The sequence below is a fragment of the Ovis canadensis genome, chromosome 1, assembly GCF_042477335.2.
Source record: "Ovis canadensis isolate MfBH-ARS-UI-01 breed Bighorn chromosome 1, ARS-UI_OviCan_v2, whole genome shotgun sequence".
In the NCBI taxonomy this organism is placed as follows: Eukaryota; Metazoa; Chordata; class Mammalia; order Artiodactyla; family Bovidae; genus Ovis; species Ovis canadensis.
Window position 1 is genome coordinate 70518491 of NC_091245.1, and position 23809 is coordinate 70542299.

The window sequence follows — 23809 nt, forward strand, 5'->3', positions numbered from 1 at the left end:
CCCATGCTCATGGAACTCATCAGTCTTATCAAATTCCCTAATATCAAGAGCTGGACTGACAGAAGGGTGGAATGACCATTTGAAAACTCACTTCCAGTGCCAGCTAGGTGGCAATACCTTACAAGACTGGGACAAGGTTCTCCAGAAGAATGAATATGCTGTGTGCCACTGTGCAATATACAGTGTCATTTTTCTCCCATAATTCACAGATACAGGAATCAAGGGGTGTAAACAGGAGTGACACTATTACTGCTACGGACTCATCAACAAAATGGCTGCTTTGCAACATTATCTTCTGCTGGTCTAGATTTCTTAGTTCCTGAGGGAGAAATGGTTCCATGAAGAGACAGTAAACTGGAAGTTAAGGCAAACCACTTTGAGGCCTCACACATCTGAATTAGTGAGTAAAAAAAGAGAATTACGGTGTTGGTTTGCCTGACTGATCACTACCGAGTAGTCCATTACACTACAATGGAGATTTGGAAGAATATATGTGAAACATAGGAAATCCTTTCATGTGTCTCTTATCATGCCTTGTAGTTAAGGTAAAAAAAAAACCACAATAATTCAATTCAGGAAGGAATGCTTATGGCCCAGATCCTTCAGGATTCAAGGTTTGGGTCACCCCACCAAGCAAAGAACCATGACCAGCTGAGGTGCTTGTTGAAGGTAAAGGAATAGAGTGGGTAGTGGAAGAAGGTAGTTACAAATACTACCACATGATCAGTTACATAAATGAGGACTGTAACTGCCATGAGTGTTTCCTCCCAATTTTGCTATGAATGTTTTCTGTTTTCTTTGAATATGTGTGTTTTCTTTTCTCTCTTATTCTCTTATTATGCAATATAATAAGAGACTTTATATTATAGCATTGAAGTATTGTTAATTTTACAGTATATCCTGTAATTAAATTACAAGATATCAAGAAGGGAAAACATTACTCAAGAACTCTACCACCTCTCCTGGGGAAGGCATTAGTACATTTTTTGTTATGCTCAGGATATAACTGTATGCAGTTATGCAGAATTATGACCTTATTGTTTTCTCTACCTGGAGATTAAGTATAGATTAATAAGATGCACATGGGTGCCAAGTTGACAAAGGCTGGACTTGTGATGGTTAACTTTCATCAACTTGACTAGGACATGGGATGCCCAGATTAGACATTACTTCTGGGTGTTTCTGTGAAGGTGTTTTCAGATGACTTAGTAGACTGCCCTCCCAACGTAAGTGGGGACCAGCCAATCTGTTCAGGGCCTTAATAGAACATGTAGCAGAAAAACGGAGGATTCATTCTGTTCCTGCCTGCTGCCTGAGCTAAGACATTAGTCTTCTCCTACCCTTGGACTGGAATTACTTTCATTACTCTGCAGAACTCTAATACAGGGTAAACTTTATAAGATTAAATTTATTGATTATAGAGGTTTTATTATTCTTGCTTGGTTTTGGTCCGTTTCAATTGGCTCAGAGCTTCTGCAATGGAATTCTCTTATTCGGCATTTATTTCTACATTTCCGATTTTGCTGTTCAAAATTTTGCAGATCTAAATTTGATCAGGAAAATGATATACTTCTGATATTAAAACTTCACCTGTCAGTTTTAGTCTTTTAAGTTTTGGTTATTATTAGCCATTTATGCCACTGACCAAACAAGCTGGTAATAATGAAATAATGTTAATATTAATCTTAACAGTAACTACCACTTATTGAGCACTCATTCTATGCCAAGCATTATTCCAGAGGACCAACTCACTCAAATCTCAATAATCCTTTATTATATATAGGATAAAAAATTTTATATTATATACAGAAGTTAAGTAATTTGTAAAAGGGCAAATAGTGAGTGGGAGAATTGGGATATTGTAAAGTAATTAACCTCCAATTAAAATAAATAATTTTTTTTAAAGCCACTGTTAAAAGACATTACTGTGCACTGTAAAACACCTGTTTCAATTTTTTAATTTTTTCCATGGGGTGGGAAGTGGGGAGTGTCATTTATAAAACAAGGAGTTTTGTTTCTCTTGTTTTCATTAAGCTTTTTAACCTAACTACCTCCAGTGTAATGAGAGATGTCAAGAAAGACTATGGATGCCACACAGTCTGAAAAAAACTGCAGCACATGTGGGCATTTCCAGCTGCTTATTAGGAGGATGTGCCATGAAGACAGTGGCTATGAAACAAGTGAACACCGGGGAACAAAAATTCCGAGTAGAAAACTTTTTAACATGGATAGTCCACTTCACTTTATAGTTTTCCCAAACCAAATAGAAAAAAATAATTAAAAAACAATAAAAATCTGGAAACCAAGAACACTGCATTGAAAATTTTAAAACAAATCAACAAAAATTGGTCTTTTATGTATGAGGTTGACTTGAGATGAGGAAAAGAATGATAAACTTTTGGGAGAAGAAAGGAATCATCAAGGGGCTTCCACAGTGGCTCACTGGTAAAGAATCTGCCTGCCAACGCAGGAAACATGGGTTCTATCCCTGATCCAGGAAGATCTCACATGTCACAGAGAAACTAAGCCCCTTCGCAACAAGAGAAGTTGCAGCATGAGAAGTCTACACACTGCAACTAGAGAGTAGCCCCTACTCACCTCAGCGAGAGAAAACACCATGCAGCAACAAAGACCCGGCACAGCCGAAATAAATAAATATAATTATTAAAAAAATCATCAACGCCAGAGAAGCTCAAAGTGAGGTTTAATAACAATTAAACTATCATATTGAGCCCAAGCCCTGATCATTTCCAGTGCAGCTGTTTTGTTTTAAGATGTTCCTGTCACACTCACTATAAAACAGATTTTAAAGTTTATGATGATAACAACAATGATGATAGTAGCTAACATCTACTGAGTGCTCATTATATGTCAGGCTATGCTAAGCACTTTGTATTATCACTTAACCTAAGTAACCTTAAAAGACCCAGCAAGTAAAAAAAAACTAGCAATTCTGTCAATTGGGAATATGGAGTACAGAGCCCATGTCTTAACTTGCAAGCCATATAAAGATGAAATAATACTTTTTAGAGCTTAATATATTGTTTTAATATGTGAAAGTATTAGTCCCTCAGTCATGTCTAACTCTTTGCAACCCCATGGATTTTAGCTCCTCTGTCCACGGAATTCTCCAGGCAAGAATACTGGAGTGAGTAGCCATGTCCTTCTCCAGCATATCTTCCTGGTCCAAGGACTGAACACTGGTCTCCTGTATTGCAGTGAGAATTTTTACTGTCTGAGCCACCAGGGGAGAATTTTAATATGTACTGTTCTAAGAATTAGAGCTTCCCAGGTGGCTCAGTGGTAAAGAATCTGCCTGCCAATGCAGGAGATGCCAGAGAGTCAGGTTCAATTCCTGAGTAAAGAAGATCCCCAGGAGAAGGGCATATCAATCCACTGAAGTATTCTTATCTAGAGAATACCCACAGACAGAGGTGCTTGGCGGGTTACAGTCCCTGGGGTTGCAAAGAGTTGGACACAACTGAGTGACTAAGCACAGCACAGTACATGGTACATTCTACTGTTATGGCTAAAGCATCTATACTATTTACATAGGTAAATAATCCAGAATATGATTCTATGCAAAGCAATATCAGAAGGTAAAAAAATTTAAATAAAAAGTTGTATCTTGCTCTCCCACCCAGCATATGATCCCAAAAGATGTTTGTAATCCTCCCTACCACATGCTCCATGTAGTCTTTGTTTAAAAGAAATCCAAACAACATGGATGCCCTATGTAAAGATTTGCCACACCAAACTCTTTTGAAAAAATGGTATATCATTTTTTAAATGATTTCCAACACCTGAAAACTTACATATATCCTTTAAGGTGGAAGATCATCTCTGATTACTTTTATCCTCAATTGCAAGATATTCTGATGAAAAAAATGCTAAGAAAACAATTATTTCCATTAAAGTGAGCATTCATTTATTATTTGGGCTGAAAAGAAATGATTACATAAGAATGTAAAACATTTAATCTTAGACTAAGGCCAAAATTATTTTGGAAGAAAACTTCTGTTCAGATTTCTAGGCATACTGACCAAGAGTGTAAGAATTTACCAAGCTTAAAAAGTTGGCTTAAAGCTCAACATTCAGAAAACTAAGATCATGGCATCTGGTCGCATCACTTCATAGCAAATAGATGGGGAAACAGTGGAAACAGTGCCAGACTTTATTTTTCTGCGCTCCAAAATCACTGCAGATGGTGACTGCAGCCATGAAATTAAAAGATGCTTACTCCTTGGAAGGAAAGTTATGACCAACCTAGACAGCATATTAAAAAGCAGACATGTTTGGGAACGCATGTAAGAATTAAAGATTTTAAAATTTAAAAAATTTAAAAAAAATAAAATAAAATAAAATAAAAAGCAGACATTACTTTGTTGACAAAGGTCCGTCTAGTCAAGGCTATGGTTTTTCCAGTGGTCATGTATGGATGCAAATGTTGGACTATAAAGAAGGCTGAGCGCCAAAGAATAGATGCTTTTGAACTGTGGTGTTGGAGAAGACTCTTGAGGGTCCCTTGGACTGCAAGGAGATCCAACCTGGATCTCCATCCTGACAGAGATCAGTCCTGGGTGTTCACTGGTAGGCCTGATTTTGAAGCTGAAACTCCAATACTTTGGTCACCTGATGCGAAGAGCTGACTCATTTGAAAAGACCCTGATGCTGGGAAAGATTGAGGGCAAGAGGAGACATGGATGACGGAGGATGAGATGGTTGGATGGCATCACCAACTTGATGCACATGGGTTTGGGTGGACTCCGGGAGTTGGTGATGGACAGGGAGGCCTGGCGTGCTGTGGTTCATGGGGTTGCAAAGAGTTGGACACGACTGAGCGACTGAACTGAACTGAATATAGTCTATTTTGGATTTCTAGGAAATTTAAATAAATTTACCAATAATTACATGGTTTTTTAAAATTAAATGGCTTTTTCTTGAAATGTCACCAAAGTTTAAGTGTTTATTGTGCAGGAAGAGATGTTAGATATTAACTTCCATATTCATAAAGAAAAACAAACCCACTAGGTAAAAGCAGGTGTTGGGCAATTCTAAATGCTGCTCAACAAACACATTTTCTAAATTATCTAAAAGATTTCACAACTTGCACTAACAGTTTTAGTCTTTAATGTTTATTCATATGTTTACTCTAAGTACAATTAGTTTTTATTCCTCACACCAAATCCTTGGTTCTTAAGATTATCACATAATTATTTCATAATTTCTTCTAGAATTATAGGAAGAGGAAGGAGGATCAAACGAAACCTTGCCTAGCCTCCTGTTTAGTACCTCCTGGTACGAAGGTCCCAACCATCTGAAAGGCAGTCACTTCAGCAGTCAACAATGTTAACTGTTACAATCCTTCTTGTATACGCTGATCCTAGCCAATAAACTGATGGACAAAGATTACTTATTCAGGACACCTGAATGATAGGCAGTCATGTGTAGGATAAAAAGTTTTTAAATATTAATAGATCAAGCAAGACTCAGACAGTAGATCTCCTCAGGAAAAATCACCCAACATAAACACATCTGTGCCTCATCACACTCAAAAGGAACAGAGTCAGACATGTGACTGTACAAGTATTACAGGATCATTTCTGCCTCTAGGGGCTTCCTAGGAAAACTGATGTGTAACCTTGTATAACAAACACTTCAAGGGACCATCAGTTCAGTTCAGTTGCTCAGTCGTGTCCGACTCTTTGCGACCCCATGAATTGCAGCACGCCAGGCCTCCCTGTTCATCACCAACTCCCCGAGTCCACCCAAACCCATGTCCATTGTGTCGGGGATGCCATCGAACCATCTCATCCTTCGTTGTCGCCTTCTCCTCCTGCCCTCAATCTTCCCCAGCATCAGGGTCTTTTCAAATGAGTCAACTCTCTGCATCAGGTGACCAAAGTATTGGAGTTTCAGCTTCAACATCAGTCCCTCCAATGAACACCCAGGACTGATCTCCTTTAGGATGGACTGGTTGGATCTCCTTGCAGTCCAAGGGATTCTCAAGAGTCTCCTCCAACACCACAGTTCAAAAGCATCAATTCCTCTGTGCTCAGCTTTCTTTATAGTCCAACTCTCACATCCATACATGACTACTGGGAAAACCACAGCCTTGACTAGAATAGTTTAATCTAAATGCTTGGTTTTATCTTATGGTTAATGTTTATCATTTAAAATTACTAAATGGAAGTAAATTTTATTTAGTACAGTAAATACAAGCAATAAATTAACACAGACCATTGTACAGCACAAGAAAATATAGCCATTACTTCGTGATAACTTTAAATGGAGTAAATATGTTATATACCTGAAACTAATATTGTAAATCAACTACATATTTCAATTAAAAATTATAATAAAATAACATCATTTTTGAAAACGAGCAATATCACGTTCAAAGAGCTAGCATGAAATGGAACCACTGACCTGTTAAAGACAATTACTCAATAATTGTGTACTGCACAAATGCTTTTTAAGCAATATCAATATTCAAACTCTATTAAAATTATACAAAAAACTGCCACTCAAAAGTTTAATATATATCATTGTACCAACTGCATTAAAATCATTAAAAATGATATGAAACATCAAAACAAATAAAAGCATGAGAGTCTGGAATGATACAAAAGCATTCAAAGTACATAAAAGAGAGAGATTGAAGGGGAAAAAAAGAAAAAATTCTCTTTTACAGAAAAACATTAGCTAACAGAGTAGGAAAAAATGGGAAAATATGGAAATCACCATCTTGGAAACCCAATCAGAGGATGCTAAAACCATTAGGTAATAGGTGAATGAGGATAAGATATTTATTTGGTACAAAAGTATTTCCCAATATATTAATTACTGCAAAGAAGAAACCATACCTTTACAAGGGAGAGGGTGTGTGGTAATCAAAGTCAGCATGGCAAATGAACTAAATAGCGGGAACTTATATTATGGGATTCCTGATTTAAAGCAAAGCTCACAACATCATCTAAATGTTAAAAATATTTAACTGAACCTAGTTTACAGAAAATATGATACCACGAAGAAGGAATCAGACAAAATCAGGCTATAAGACAAGACAAATTAGTTACATATGTAAAAAGCCAATGTTATCCCTAAATGGGCTATTATTTTTTCTGTCTTTAGTCAGTCTAGACAGTTTTATCAACTTCATTGATGATTTAAAAGAACCAGGATTTGATTTCACAGATCTTCTCTATTTTTGTTTTATACTGTTTTCAATTTCATTAATTTCTACTCTGTTATACTTGTTCCTTCTACTTGCTTTAGGTTCAATTTTCTCACACAAATCTAGTTTCTTAAGGTAGAAGAACAGATTGTTGGTTTGAGACTTACTTCCTTTCCTAATATAAGCATTTGCTGCTATAAATTTTTCACTAGGCAATGCTCTAGGTAGTCATTTTTTTAAAATTTTACTTTATTTTACAATACTACATTGGTAGTCATTTTTAAGTAATTGACAGGTGATTTTAAAGCTTAATGATGTTGAGGATCTTTTAAAATGTTTGTTGCCTTTTGTGTATTTCTTTGGAGAAAGGTCTATTCAAGTCTTCTGCCTACTTAAAAAAATGTCTTATTGAAATACAATTGACATATAACATTATATTAACTATAGATATACAAAATCATGATTCAGTATTTGTATAAACTGTGAAAGGATCACCACAATGTCTAACATTCATCACCACATGCAGTTACAATTTTTTTTCACTTTCAAAACTTATTCTCAGCAACTTTCAAATATGCAATATAGTACTGTCAACTATAATCACCATGCTGTATATTACATTCCCATGACTTATTTATAACTGGAAATTTCTACCTTTTGATTCCCTTAACTACATTTCACTCATCCTCCCATCTCTTGAAACCACCAATCTGTTGCCTCTATTTATGAGCTTGGTGGACTTTTTGTTTTGGGGTTCACATATAAGTGAGCCATGTGATATGTGCCTTCACTGACATTTCACTTAGCATTATGCCTTCAACATCCATCCATGTTGTTGCAAATAGCAAGGTTTCATTGTTTTCATGGCTGAATAATATTCTAGCATGCAGGCGTGTATCATGTGTATTTATGTGTATCATTTTCTTCATCCATTCATCCATTGGTGGACAGGTAGGTTGTTTCCATGTCTTGGTTGATGCTGTATAATTCTCTGTTCATTTTAAAACTGAGTAGTCTTTTTGTTCAGAGTTGTCTATATATTCTAGACGCTGAACAATTAAATATGTGATTTGCAAATATTCTCTACCATTTTGTTGGCTGTCTTTTCATTTTTTGGATAATGTTCTTTGATGTTCAAAGGGTTTACTTTTGAAGTTCAGTTTACCTGTTTTTTGGTTGTAGTTGTTGCTCATCCTTTTGGTGACAAAGAATTCATATCTAAGAATCCACTGCCATATCTGAGCTCATGAAGGTGTATCCTTATGAGTTTTTTTTAAATCCTTATGCATTTTAAAAGCACAAAGATGGCTGATATCCATTTTGAGTAATTTTTTAATGTGGTGTATGATAGGAGTCCAAGTTTATCTTTTTGCATGGGGGTATCCTGTTTTCCAAGAACCATTTATTAAAGAACCTATTCTTCCTTATCAATTGGTCTTGGTACCCTTTTTTGAAAATCAATTGGCCATAGATGTATTGGCTTATTTCTGAACTCTCAATTTCTACTTCAGTGATCTATATGTCTATCTTCTTGCCAGTACCACATTGTTTTGATTATTCTAGCTTTGTAGTAGGTTTTCAAATTGGGAAATGTGAGTCTGCCAACTCTGTTCTTTTTCAAGATTGTTTTCCCTATTTAGAGCTCTTTGCAATTCCATTTGAACTGCAGGATAAGTTTTCTCATTTCTGTAAAAGACCAAAATGGTTGACGTAATTAAATCTATATGTCGTATTAGGTAGCACTGACATCTTAATAATAAGAATCTTCCAATACATGAACATGGGATCTTTCCATTTATTTATACCTTAATTTCTTTCATCAACAGATGACTGGATAAACAATGATTCATAGTCTTCAGTGCACAGTCTTTCATCTTCCTAGTTAAATTTACTCCTATGTACCATAATGAATTATCACTTAACATCTACCACAGGATGGCTATTTTTTTTTCTTTAAATAAAAAACAGTGAAGAAAAAAAGCAAAGCAAAGAACAAGAGTTGTTGAGGATGTAGAGGAATTAATTGGAACCCTTGTACATTGCTGGAGGGAATGTGAAATGAAGCAGCAGCTGTGGGAAATAGTCTGCTGAATCTACAAAAAGTTAAACATGGAATCACCATTTGGTGCAGCAACTCTGCTTCTAGGTATATACTCAAAAGAATTAAAAGCAGGGACATAAACAGATATTTGTGTGTTAATGATCAATGATCACAGCAGTATTCTTCATGACAGCCAAAAAGTAGAACCAACCAAAATGACCGTAAACAGATGAGTGGGTAAACAAAACATATACACATGCAATGGATATTATGCAGCCACAGTAAAAACTAGGGAAATTCTGATATTAATGCAATGCTATAAGGATGAGCCTTGAAAGCATTATGCTAAATGAAATAAGCCAGATACAAAAGGATGAATATTATATGATTCTACTTATATGATACAATGGAGCTTACCAAGGGTGAAGAGGTGGAGGTGGAGAGTTATTTTTTAATGGGCATGAGGTTTCTGTCTGAGATGATGACAAAGCTCTAGAAATACAGTAGTTATTGTCATACAACAGTAAAAGTGTATTTAGTGCCACTGAGCTGAGCACTTAAATGGTACATTTTATGTTGTGTCTATTTTACCACAATGAAAAAAATTTTCAAGAAGAAAAAAAGTGAGTGAATATGTTAAGTGAAAGAAACCAGACACAAAAGCCTCATACCTTACAATTCCATTTATATGAAATTCTAAAAAAGGAAAACCCACAGTGACAGAAAGCAGAAAGGCTGCTGGGAGTGAAAAAGTGAAGTGAGTGAAGTTGCTCAGTCGTGTCCGACTCTTTGCAACCCCATGGACTGTAGCCTACCAGGCTCCTCTGTCCATGGGATTTTCCAGGCCACAGTACTGGAGTGGATCGCCATTTCCTTCTCCAGGGGATCTTCCTGACCCAGGGTTCAAATCCAGGTCTCCCGCATTGCAGACAGACGCTTTACCGTCTGAGCCACCAGGGAAGTCCTGGGAGTGAAAAGGTGAAATGCAAAGGGACATGAAGGAAATTGTGGGGGTGATGGAAATGCTCTATATTCTGACTGTGAAGGTTATACAGCTAATGTCAAAACACATCAAACCATATATTTTAACTTTAATTTGATGAATTCGATTGCATGTAACTTATACCTCAACAAAGTTCATTTAAAAAATTAAAGAGAAAGACCTGTCACGATTTAGCCTTATACAATCATTTAGAAAAGAAAAGAAACCCAATCCTTGAGTATCCAAAGTCACAAAGCTAGCAAAACAGGATTAGAATTCAGCTCCCTATATGAAATCCAAAGCTATGTATATCATATAAAATGACACTACTGGCAGTAGAGGGTGGTGGTGGTCATTGATTATATTGGTAATTCAATATCTCCTGCTGGATAAACTTGAAAACCTTAGAGAATTTTGAAGACTTCATGATGTTATATTGGAAGGCTTAATCAAGACATTTAGCCATGTTAATTGGTCAGTTTCAAGGAGTGGTATTCTCAGTACTTTGCAAAGAAATTAGTCCATTTGTCAAAATTCCAATAAGATTTTGTACCTTTGGATCTTAAACACATTCTGCCTCTGAAGCAATATCAAAAGAGACTAACTACTTTTCCATAAACTCACCTCACAAATACTTAAAAATAACTATATCTATGATGATCTTTAAAACCTTCTTTAGTGGAATCTAAAAATATACAGGGATTCCACATCTTCCTAAACTTGCCATAATACAGTCTGTAAACATTGCATATGAGTTTTGGTATGCAAACTAGATACACCACCACTAAGTTTCTACAAGATACTTAGAACTGGATTACTATACTTCTAGAAGACTACACTTGGGATTTGGGGAGTATCATATTATTACTGGTAATTCCTGATTCTCAATCAATTTCAAGGTTTTGTTACATAAAGCATCACTAAGATATATCTTTAACATTTAAACTTCAAGACAAAACTATAGATTTATTTCTAAGAGACAATCTTTTATTTAGTTTCTTATTCTGAACAGACTGTTTAAATATTTTGAAATCTTGACTCACCATTAGCATATTACCTACATTCCTAAAATATTTCATATATAAACTTTAAACATACCTTATATATGAAGATTTAAATAATATATATTTGAAGCACAGATTTAGGAGACAAAGACCTCTGATATCTCTTCAACACAAATAGCCGTTTTGACACAGTCACTTGTAAAACCACGTGTTTACTAATTCCATCTATATTTTTCTACTTTGTTAAGAATGATATTATGAGAGACTATCAATAACTTCTAAAAATTTTTGTTTATTACAGAAATAAAGTTAGTTTGTTATGACATACAGAGTAAATTAGCATTCAGTTAATGTAAGTTATTTTTCTATTTATTCACAAACCACATGCTTCAGGAATTTTTAATGAAGCATTATCAAGGTCACTGATCTTCTTTTGAGATATGCAGCCATTATTACTTAGCTGCAGTTGCCAACCTCAAAGCCTTTAGTATCTCTTATTTTGTAAGATCCTTTTAAAACAGTAATATTCCTGTGATCATCCTGGAAGTTACTAATTACCCAAGGATATACATTTTACTTTGAAATTGAAATTTTAACCAAGGTTCTGATATTTTCACCTATTTTTGTGCATTATTGTTTTATACGTCTGCTTTACAGTTTATTTCAGTTTAAGAGAATGCTTGCTTAGATGGTTAAAAAATAGAAGTAGAAACCTGCTTTTTACTTGCTGTATCATAGGCCCTCAGTATGGGTCTGTGTTGGAGAAGTCTCTTGAGAGTCCCTTGGACTGCAAGGAGATCCAACCAGTCCATCCTAAAGGAGATCAGTCCTGGGTGTTCACCGGAGGGACTGATGTTGAAGCTGAAACTCCAATACTTTGGTCACCTGATGCAGAGAGTTGACTCATTTGAAAAGACCCTGATGCTGGGAAAGATTGAGGGCAGGAGGAGAAGGGGATGGCGGAGGATGAGATGGTTGGATGGCATCACTGACTCAATGGACATGGGTTTGGGTGGACTCTGGGAGTTGGTGATGGACAGGGAGGCCTGGCGTGCTGAGGTTCATGGGGTTGCAAAGAGTTGGACACAACTGAGTGACTGAACTGCTCTGAACTGTCCCTGAATTAGAGTACAAATATTCTTTTTGTTACACTTGACTATTTTCAAAAGCTTCAGTTCATTCTGGCTGTTTTTGTCTGCTCACTTAGCTCTTTCATTTTAAACCAGTATTTCTTTTATCTTTGATACACACCTATCCACAGGTTTTATTATTTGAAAAACTATGTAAAAAACTAATAATTCATAATTCTAATGTAGTTTATTAAGACTGTAGCTTATACTAAATGTAAACATAATATTTATCTTTCCCCATGACAAAATCAGATTACACTGATAACTCAGTTCAGCTTAATTCTCAGCTGCTGCTGCGGCTGCTGCTACTAAGTCACTTCAGTCATGCCCAACTCTGTGTGACCCCATAGATGGCAGCGTACCAGGCTCTGCCATCCCTGGGATTCTCCAGGCAAGAACACTGGAGTGGGTTGCCATTTCCTTCTCCAATGCATGAAAGTGAAAAGTGAAAGTGAAGTCGCTCAGTTGTGTCTGACTCTTCAGGACCCCGTGGACTGCAGCCTACCAGGCTCCTCCATCCATGGGATTTTCCAGGCAAGAGTACTGGAGTGGGCTGCCACTGCCTTCTCCACATGACCTCTCAATTGTTTTTCCTGTTTTTATACTTTGATATTACTGATATTTTATTCAAAGGCAAAATAAAACATCTGAGTTCCCATCTTTTTAGTACAGCTAGCCTTCCACAGCCACAGGTTCTACACTTGCAGATTCAACCAACCGTGGGTTGAAAATATTCAGGAAAAAAAATTCCTGAAAAAGTGCCAAAAAGCAAAATTTAAATTTGTCATACAAAGGCAACTATTTACATAGCATTTATTGGGTTGGCCAAAGAGCTCATTCAGGTTTGTAAAATGGTACAGACAAACCTGAATGAACTTTTGGCCAACATAATAGATTGTACTAGGCATTATAAGTTACCTGGAGATGATTTAAAGTATATGAGAGGATGCATGCAGATTAAATGCCAATATGATGCCTTTTACAGAAGGGACTTGAGCACACAACAATTTGGTATCCTCAGGTGTCCTGGAACCAGTCTTCTACAGATAATAAGCAGTGATATATTCTTTGACCACTCTTTTGGTAATCATATTCAATTAACATAATAAGAAAAAAATCTATGTTTTTTTCAATTAACAATTTCTTCTTTCTGCTTTTAGTTTTCTGATTTTCATGCTCAGAAGAGAATACCATTTCTTAATTTTTCTGAATAAAAACAACATCCAACTTTGAAGTCATTCTTTTTGCTTTACAGAGTTCTAAGTTTAACACTTTAACTCTACCCATTACAGAGTTCTAGGTTTAACACTTTTTCTTCCTATTCTTGTTACAATCCAATTCTTACTTGAAAACAGAAAGCTGAAATAAGAAATAATATTTTCTCAAAGATAAACAGCTGGCTTTTCTTTTTAACTATCATATAGTTGGTTTTTTTTTAACTTCCAAATTTTTGCTTAAGATCACACTGGTCTGAATTTGCCAATAGAAAGTAGTATCTAAGTTACAAAAGATACTTGAGGATAGTTCTATGATCAGTAGCAGTTTACTACTGTAAGTTATGGAAAAGGAAATGGCAACCCACTCCAGTACTCTTGCCTGGAAAAATCCATGGACTGAGGAGCCTGATAGGCTACAGTCCATGGGGTCACAAAGACAGTTAACATAATATTTTTTAAATCCTTTTTTTTTTTCATTTTGACAATTTCTCTCTTCTGGGAAAAACTTAAGCATACAACTGAACCCATAATTTAATGTCTCGATGTATGAAGACTACAGTATTTCTGAGACATAAATCACCATATTATCAAAGATCTAAATGAGATATTTACATATTTTCTATATGCTAGGTAGTATCTTACGTACACAGTTAACAAAAACTGGCAAAAGATTTACAAATTAATCTTTTAATTTGTAAAATGAAAAACTACTTTTTATAAAACAGATATCTAAAATCTAAAAAGCAGGTCTGACAAACACCACTTATTTGCTGTGACTTAAAACATAATGTAAGGAAACAAAATAATACCCATTTCTAACAAAACTGTGAAAACAGAAAAAAAAAATGTTAGAACGAGGAGTCTTTAGGCCACAATAAGACCCCTAAGTATTATAAAGCTTAAAATTGATTAAGAATTCAATTACAGTAGAAAACAAAATTGTTAAAAAACTACAGCACAGAAGTTGTGCTTAAAAAAAAAGTTTAAAGGAAGGGGATGAGGAAGGTGAGAAAAAACACTACCGGACTCCTTACCCATTGCTGCTGGTGCTGGAGCTTCCTGATGGTACTTTCAGCTTGCTCCAGTTTAGCACTGGCCTCATCACTCTGCTGTTTGATGGTGGCCAGCTCCCGTTTTATGAGGTAGTTTTCCTCAGCCTCCTGGGCTCTTGTCACTTGTCCCTTAGGACATAATTTTTGTGTGTGTAAAGCAATTTAGGATAGATTCAAGAAAGACTGCCTTTGTGAGGTTTAGTTACTTACTTTGACATATTAAAAAAAAAATCACCTCAGAAAACAGAATAACCTAAGTAATCATTAGCCAGCAGCTTATTATTGCTCCAGCAAATTTTGGGAGACTCAATGAAAAATTCATCTGATAATCTTACGAACAATTCCTCTTTCAGTCAATAAAAATTCAATTCATGCAATATTACTGTACATGCAGGACTAATGTTTTCAATGAATAGTGGTTAATTTTGCAGAATCCACTGATTGCCACTTTGAAATAAATACTTTAAAATAAGGTTAGCTCTACAACGTGCAAAAGATGGGCTTATTTTAATAAAAGTAACACATTGTTATCAAAAATTAAGTTTACACCCATAGATACCACCCAAAAATTATTTCCAGAAAAATGCATGTAAAATTGCATGCATTAAAATATGAATTTCTAGGTTTAGGACTTCCCTTAGATGTTAGAGAAAATGCTTTTAAAAAAAAAGCCAAAAAACTATACCTGTATCAATCTATCTGCCAAGGAAGCACTTTCCTACAAAAGGAAAAATTCAGATAGGAATATAAGAGACAGAAATAAAACAAAGGTGCTAAAATTAGGAATAAGAAGAAACAACACATACCCAAATTCCACCTACTTTTCACTGCAATTAAAATCGGCATTTAGATTTTAAAAGAGTTTTTTATTGTATGTATTTCCATTCTTAAAGAAAAATATATCAAAATAAAGATAAATGGGAGAACATCATGTACTTCTAGAAGAAACCAAACACAAATTCCAAGAGGGTTTTTTTTTTCATAACTTGGGACAAACCAATATCTTTTTAAAGCATATTTTTAAAGTATTTTTAGCATTATCCATATGGTCAAATCATTTATATGAAAGGGAGAAGGAATTTGAGTAAGCAATTCCACTTATAAAGTGTGACAGCAATTCGTGCAACAGCAACTTCCAAAGAAACAAAGCAAGGAAAACATGACAAATGATATTAATGAGCTCAACCATAATAAATTCTAGGAATAACAGAGTAAGTAAACATTGTGGTTATGGGCTTTAATTGATATCTAAGTATTTATAGGATTCTAAGTGCTAAAGAACACACCTAGGCCAAATAAGCCAGCAAAAAAGTATTTAATTTTCTGAAGCAAAATCCAAACTTAACACTTTCAAACAGCACCTTTATTATTCTCAACGTTCGAGGAAATAAAAATACTTTCTCTGTGAAAATGTCTTACTCCAAAGATAAAAGACCACCTAGAAAGAGGTATAGTTTACTATGAACTGAATATTTAGTTTAAAATATATACATATAAAATTAAAATGACTTAAAGACAATTAAGAGCACAACCTTCTGCAGTTAACAAAAAAGCAGAATTATCTTCAAAGCAACTCTAATAAGATGAAGGCATTATATCCTTAATATAATGTACCTGCAATTATTATACAACAAAAATACATATGTAATAAAGTCCTGTCTTTGTGCTATGCTATTTAATATGAAACCATCAATACTTCCAAACAAAAGAAAAAATGCAAATAATCTGTATCTTCATTCATTTTGTTTCTAAATACTGACCAATCAATTTTCAGGGAAGATTTTTATTTGGTAATATCATGAGGAGTATTTTTTAAACAACTAATTCGTATCTTTGGTTAAAAGAAAAAAAAAAACAAAAAACACACCAAGGGTTTGTGAATTAGGACATCTTTAATAAAACAAGTGTCTTAGACTATGCTTTTATTACTCAATATATTCTTACAGCACGAGGAAAAAAGACTACAAAAGAAGTTATATCAAAAGCATAACAAAAAAACACAAAATTGCAATATCTACCCATTATTTTATATGAAATAGAGAGGAAGAGGTAACAAGTGTTATCAAAATAATTCTAAGACCCAAAAGTTTAGGCACAATTCCTGAATTGAAAATCAACAAACTACATGATGAGTTTTTATGTAAGAAATTAGTCAGTCATTTTGACTAAATTTAAAGCAAGCCTAGGCCTTAAAGAAATTCCTGCCACATTTAATATATGTCTGGACAGTCAGGGCAACATTTGAAAGTCATCTTTAAAATACTACACAGAATAGATTCTCAATTAGGTTACCCCTGAAGAACACACTTTTTAGATATTATATAATGAGAACAAATAATATTAATATGTTACTCTATTAATAACCTTAGTTTGAAACTTTAACCTGAGAGTTCAAGGACTAGTAATGATCAATTTTTATTGACAAGTTATTTAGTTAAGCTATGCAAGCTAAGCAGTCAGTACCACAATTTTGGAGACATGTGCTAGATTTTTGAGCCTTTATTTAAAATAGAAAAGTTATTGTGAATTCAACAGATGTTTAAAGAAGTAGCAATTTACTTACTTTTTCTAATGTTTCAATGCGCTGTTTTAAAAGTCTATTTTCTGTTCGTAACCTCTGCAGAAAAAAAACAAAGGTTTGTTTGCAAACATTCCTGAGAAGGAAAAATGACACCTAAATCATAGTTCATAAAATGTACTACCTTTAATAAACTGGAAAAGAGTCTAAGAAATGGCTACATTATCATCTGTGAAATTCTTAAAGGTTCAGAATAAGAAATGCATGGAAAAAGAAATGACCATATTTATCATTCTGCCTATGTTTGAATTTTAAATATAAGCTAGAGTACATATAGAAATAATCTTTCTTTTCTGTACCCAGCAAAAAGACTCATAATCAGTATTTACTTTTTTTTTTTTTTTTTTTGGCCTCACCTTGCAGCTTACAGGATCTTAGTTCCTCGACCAGGGACTGAACCCAGGTCCTCAGCACTGAAAGTACAGAGTCCTAACCACTGGACTGCCGGGTAATTCCCAGTATTTTCTTATATGTCTTAACATCCCCATTAGATAGAAAAGATTCTAACTCATTTATCTCCTACAAAGACAACATAAATAATAGTCAATTGTCTATTATTAAATAAAAAAGAAACCTGAAAAATGTATATTAATAGGATAATATCAAATTGTCAGTTTAAAACTAGATCAGCTTCCAATTATAAAGTCCTGTACATGCAAAGTTGCAAATTTCCACTCTGAAAATATAATGAGTTGTTTTCATCAAATGAATTATTTATGATGAGTTGCATCAAACTTAATTACTAGCATTTTCCTACAAAGTAAAACCTGATTTAAAAAAAACTCTGCACCTAATTATTCAATGCCCAACTCTCAGAACTCTGTCAAATTACTGCTATAAAGTATCAAACCTAACATCCTATAAATTGGTGCAGTCACTACGGAAAACAATATGGAGGTTCTCAAAAAATTAAAAATTGAGTTGCCACTTGATCCTGCAATCCCACTCCTGGGCATACATATCAAGCGTGTGTGCTCAGTTGTTCAGTTATGTCCAATTCTTTGTGACCCCATGGTCTGTAGCCCGCCACATTTCTTTGTCCATGGAATCTTCCAGGCAAGAATACTGAAGTGGGTTACCATTTGCTATCCAGAGGATCTTCCCAACCCAGGAATCAAACCCACATCTCTTGCATCTCCTGCACTGGCAGGTGGATTCTTTACCACTGCACCACCTGGGAATCCCCATATACATCAAGAAAAAACTGTAATTCAAAAAGATATATGCACCACTATGTTCACAGCAGCAGGATTTACAATTGCCAAGACATGGAAACAACCTAGATCTTCACCAATAGACGAATGGATAAAGAAGATGCAATACACATACACAATGGAATATTACTCAGTAGGCATAAAAAAGAATGACAATGCCACTTGCAACAACAAGGATGGTCATACTATGTGAAGTAAGGCAGAATGAGAAACACAAATACCATACGGTATCACTTACAAGTGGAATCTAAAATACAACACTAATGAACATATCCATGAAACAAAAACAGACACACAGACATAGAGAACAGACTTGTGGTTGCTAAGGGGGAGACTGAGGACGGGGAAGGGATGGACTGGGAGTTTGGGACTAGCAGCTGCAAACTACTATATACAGGATGGATAAACAACAAGGTCCTTCTGTACAGCAGAGAGGATAGTTAATATCCTGTGACAATGTAACAGAAAATAATATGAAAAAGAATATATATGCATGTAACTGAATCACTTTGCCATACAGCAAAAATTAACACACCACTGTAAGTCAGATATACAAAAAAAAATCACTCTACATTAAAAAAAATTATCTCCTTTTTGTATAGTCTACCAATATAAGTCATCCCTTCATTTTGCCATCACTGTAATTTCAAACTCCCTCTTACCTTTCTGTACCAATTTGCTCTAGAGTGCAATCTAACTTTCTTTCAACCCTACTTTTCTCTAACTTTCTGCTAAAAATGTCTTCCTCAGAAAATTTTTCTATGATTCAACCCATTATTTTGTCAGCAAGGACTAAAATGGCACCCCACTCTGGTATTCTTGCCTGGGAAACCCCACGGGCAGCCTATGGTCCATGGGGCCACAAAGAGTAGGATACAACTGAGCGACTGAGCACAGAACATATAAAATCTCGTAAGAAAACAAAAGACTATGAATTATTGTTCTCTTATTAGGTAGACCATAAAGCGGAATATATCTTAGAGTTATTACAAAGAACTTTGCAAATTAAATTTTCTTGCTCTATTCACTAGAATATATTTGGGTGATATGAACAGATATTACCTAATATGTGATCTCAGACTACAAAATAGTTTAAGGAGAATAAAATACTTCTTGGCTACTCATAGTACATATAGTAAAATGGTCTACACAAATAAACAACTATTAAATGCTGCTAAAGTCTGGAAAGCTAAAAAAATTAACAGTCTCAGTATCTTCTCAACATATTTCTTGAAAAAAAAAAAAAGTAGCATTTTGTTTATTCTAAAAGACTTAGGATGTAAAGCTCAACCAGACAATTAAGAGAATAGTTAATATTACACTTGAAATGATTAAAAAATAATAAAATTTAAAACTAAAAACACTCACTTTGATTTCCCTTCCCACACCATTTAAATTTTCTGAAATTTTGCTATAAATCCTAAATTCATTTTCCCCACACAAATATGTTCCCCTATAGCAGCTACACAAATATCACTTTTTATCATCAATAAATTATCAATTCCTCATTTGTGTAATATCCACTTCCTGAGGAGATGGAAAATATATAATAGTCTTTTTGAGTTATTAAAGACTGTTTCAGGGTTACCGTGACAGTATTTTAGCAAATACAGCTTTTAAAAGTTTCCCCGGTGGCTCAGTGGTAAAGAATCTGACTGCTAAGCAGGAGACATGGGTTCAATCCCTGGGTCGGGAAGACCCCTTGCAGAAGGAAATGGCAATCCACTTCAGTATTCTTGCCTGGAGAACTCCATGGACAGAGGAGTCTGGTGGGCTACAATCCATGGGGTCGCAAAAGAGTCAAACATGATTTAACTACTAAATAACAACAATGGAGATACAAGGTACCACAAAACTTTATATACAAAGATGGAAAGTATATGCATTATTTTTTAATGATGAAAACAACCTAAATATCCCCAAATCAAGGAATATTAGTTTAAAACAACTTACTCTATTCTTTCCAGCTTACTTATTTTATGAAATAACCCAAATACAATAATAATGTGTTTAGTTGGGATAATCCATTGATCCTACCAAATTTTTACTGTCTCTCATTCCCTAATATCCTTTCTTCCCAAAGTTCAATTTCCAATCACTGCAGACTCTCCCCCTGCTTTTATTTCCCCTATCCCTTCTCTCCTTTAGTAGTCAGCACACTTACCTGGGAAACCACCACTCTGGATGAAAACACACTAACGATTCTGAGTCTCACGCAGTAAATACAATCGAAGAAAAATAAAATCATGAAGTTTATTTCAATTAACAATCACTAAATTCAGCTGGACTCAATGCATCCTAGCAATAATAATGTGTCCTTAGTCCACTCTTTCTCCTGCCCTCTTAGATCACTATTTCATACTTTCCGCTCTTCAAAAGCAACTCTCTTCACACCCTACTGTCACTATCAGATGATAATCTTGTTTCTGAGTTCCTGAAAAAATTAAAACGATCAAAACAGAACTTCACTACATCCCACAACTACATCTGACACCTTACTACTTTTTTGCCCATATATTTTACATTTTCTCTTCTTTTTGTGGACTAATTATCTACATAGTATCTTACGATTATGCACTGGAAGTGACTAAATAGATTCAAGGGATTAGATCTGATAGACAGAGTGCCTGAAGAACTATGGACAGAGGTTCATGACATTGTACAGGGACAGGGATTAAAACCATCCCCAAGAAAAAGAAAGGCAAAATGGTTGTCTGAGGAGGCCTTACAAGTAGCCGTAAAAAGAAGAGAGGTGAAAGGTAAAGGAGAAAAGAAAAGATATACACGCTTGAATGCAGAGTTCCAAAGAAAGCAAGGAGAGATAAGAAAGCCTTCCTCAGCGATCAATGCAAAGAAATAGAGGAAAACAATAGAATGGGAAAGACTAGAGATCTCTTCAAGAAAATCAGAGATACCAAGGGAACATTTCATGCAAAGATGGGCTCGATAAAGGACAGAAATGGCATGGACCTAACAGAAGCAGAAAATATGAAGAAGTAGCAAAAACACACAGAAGAACTGTACAAAAAAGATCTTCACAACCCAGATAATCAGGACGATGTGATCACTCACCTAGAGCCAGACATCCTGGAATGCGAAGTCAAGTGGGCGATGGGAAGCGTCACTACGAACAAAGCTAGTGGAGGTGATGGAATTCTAGTTGAGCTATTTCAAATCCTAAAAGATGATGCTGTGAAAATGTTGCACTCAATATGCCAGCACATTTGGAAAACTCAGCAGTGGGCACAGGACTGGAAAAGGTCAGCTTTCATTCCAATCTCAAAGAAAGGCAATGCCAAAGAATGCTCAAACTACCACACAACTGCACTCATCTCATGTACTAGCAAAATAATGCTCAAAATTCTCCAAGCCAGGCTTCAACAGTATGTGAACCGTGAACTTCCAGGTGTTCAAGCTGGATTTAGAAAAGGCAGAGGAACCAGAGAACAAATTGCCAACATCCATTGGATCCCTGAGAAAGCAAGAGAGTTCCAGAAAAACATCTACTTTTGCTTTATTGAACATGCCACTAAGCCTTGACTGCGTGGATCACAACAAACTATGGGAGATTCTTCAAGAGATTGTAATATCAGACCAACTGACCTGCCTCCTGAGAAATCTGTATGCAGGTCAAGAAGCAACAGTTAGAACTGGACATGGAACAACAGACTGGTTCCAAATTGGAAAAGGAGTATGTCAAAGCTGTATTTTGTCACCCTGCTTATTTAACTTACATGTAGAGTACATCATGCAAAATGCCAGGCTGGATGAAGCACAAGCTGGAATCAAGACCTCCAGGAGAAATATCAATAACCTCAATATGCATATGACACCACCCTTAGGGCAGAAAGTGAAGAACTAAGGAGCCTCTTTATGAAAGTGAAAGAGGAGAGTGAAAAAGTTGGCTTAAAACTCAACATTCAGAAAACTAAGATCATGGCATCTGGTCCCATCACTTCATGGCAAACAGATGAGGAAACAATGTAAACGGTGACAGACTTTATCTTTTTGGGCTCCAAAATCACTGCAGATGGTGACTGCAGCCATGAAATTAAAAGATGCTTGCTCCTTGGAAGAAAAGCTATGACCAACCTAGATAGCATGTTAGAAAGCAGAGACATTACTTTGCCAACAAAGGTCCATCTAGTCAAAGCTATGGTTTTTGCAGTAGTCATGCATGGATCGGAGAAGGCAATGGCACCCCACTCCAGTACTCTTGCCTGGAAAATCCCATGGACAGAGGAGCCTGGTAGGCTGCAGACCATGGGGTCGCACAGAGTCGGACACAACTGAAGCGACAGCAGCAGCAGCATGTATGGATGTGAGAGTTGGACTATAAAGAAAGCTGAGCACCAAAGAATTGATGCTTTTGAACTGTGGTTTTGGAGAAGACTCTTCAGAGTCCCTTGGACTGCAAGGAAATCCAACTAGTCCATCCTAAAGGAGATCAATCTTGAGTATTCATTGGAAGGCCTGATGCTGAATCTGAAACTCCAATACTTTGGCCACCTGATGCAAAGAACTGACTCATTGGAAAAGACCCTGATGCTGGAAAAATTGAAGGCAGGAGGAGAAGGGTACAACAGAGGATGACATGGTTGGATGGCATTACCAACTCAATGGACATGAGTTTGAGCAGGCTCCAGGAGTTGGTGATGGACAGGGAGGCCTGGCGTGCTGCAGTCCATGGGGTCGCAAAGAGTCAGACACAACTAAGCGACTGAACTAAACTGATCTATACAGCAGACCAGGAGTCTTCCACCTCGGGCCTAAACCTCATAATCCTGCTCATTCCAGCAATTATCCTGACAATCATACATCATGAATGTTTCCTATTTAATTATGCCATCTTAACAAAAAAGGAAGGAAAAACAAATTTAAAATCTCTTCAAAATCACTACCCTAAGCATCCTGTTCCATTTCTTTCTTCCTTATAGCAAATTCCCTGAAAAATACCTATACTCTCTAACTCCAATTTTTTCTAGTTCATTCTAGTCAAGCTTTAGTTTCCAACACTTTTACTAATCTATTTCCATGTTGATAAACTCAGTCATTATCTTGTCATCCTCATTGCACAAAATCTTTCTTTAGCATTTGACACAGTAAATGACTCTCGGTGAAACACTCTTTTTTTTTTTTTGTCTCTCCACTTCTAGGTGTTACATTTCCCTGTGCTTTACTGATTAGTTCTTGGTCTTCCTAGCTTTTAGATGTTGACATGCTCTCAGGCTTAATTCTTGCAGTCTTCTATCTACATCCATTCCCCAGTTAATCTCACCCACTCTCATGGCTTTTAATACTAATATAATCGTGTCAGTAGCTGTCAGATTTGTATTTCCAGCCTGTGCTCTCTCAACTCCAACTCTGAATATTTTAAGGAGCTATCTGAACAGCTCCTAGGTATCTCATACTTA

The 23809-nt window shown here is 35.7% G+C and overlaps 1 protein-coding gene across 17 annotated transcripts in view; it reads right to left on the reverse strand.

Annotated features, from left to right (window-relative positions):
* Positions 1 to 23809, reverse strand: part of EVI5 (ecotropic viral integration site 5) — a 227493-nt gene that overhangs the window by 98173 nt on the left and 105511 nt on the right. For 6 of the 17 annotated variants that reach the window (XM_069597972.1, XM_069597969.1, XM_069597965.1 and 3 more), the window contains 3 exons: positions 17167 to 17220; positions 15289 to 15321; positions 14586 to 14732 (listed from right to left, as the gene is read on the reverse strand). In XM_069597972.1, coding sequence (XP_069454073.1) covers positions 14586 to 14732; positions 15289 to 15321; positions 17167 to 17220 — 234 coding nt within the window. The remainder of the gene's footprint in view (positions 1 to 14585; positions 14733 to 15288; positions 15322 to 17166; positions 17221 to 23809) is intronic. The other 11 variants (XM_069597977.1, XM_069597975.1, XM_069597971.1 and 8 more) reach the window with 2 other exon arrangements.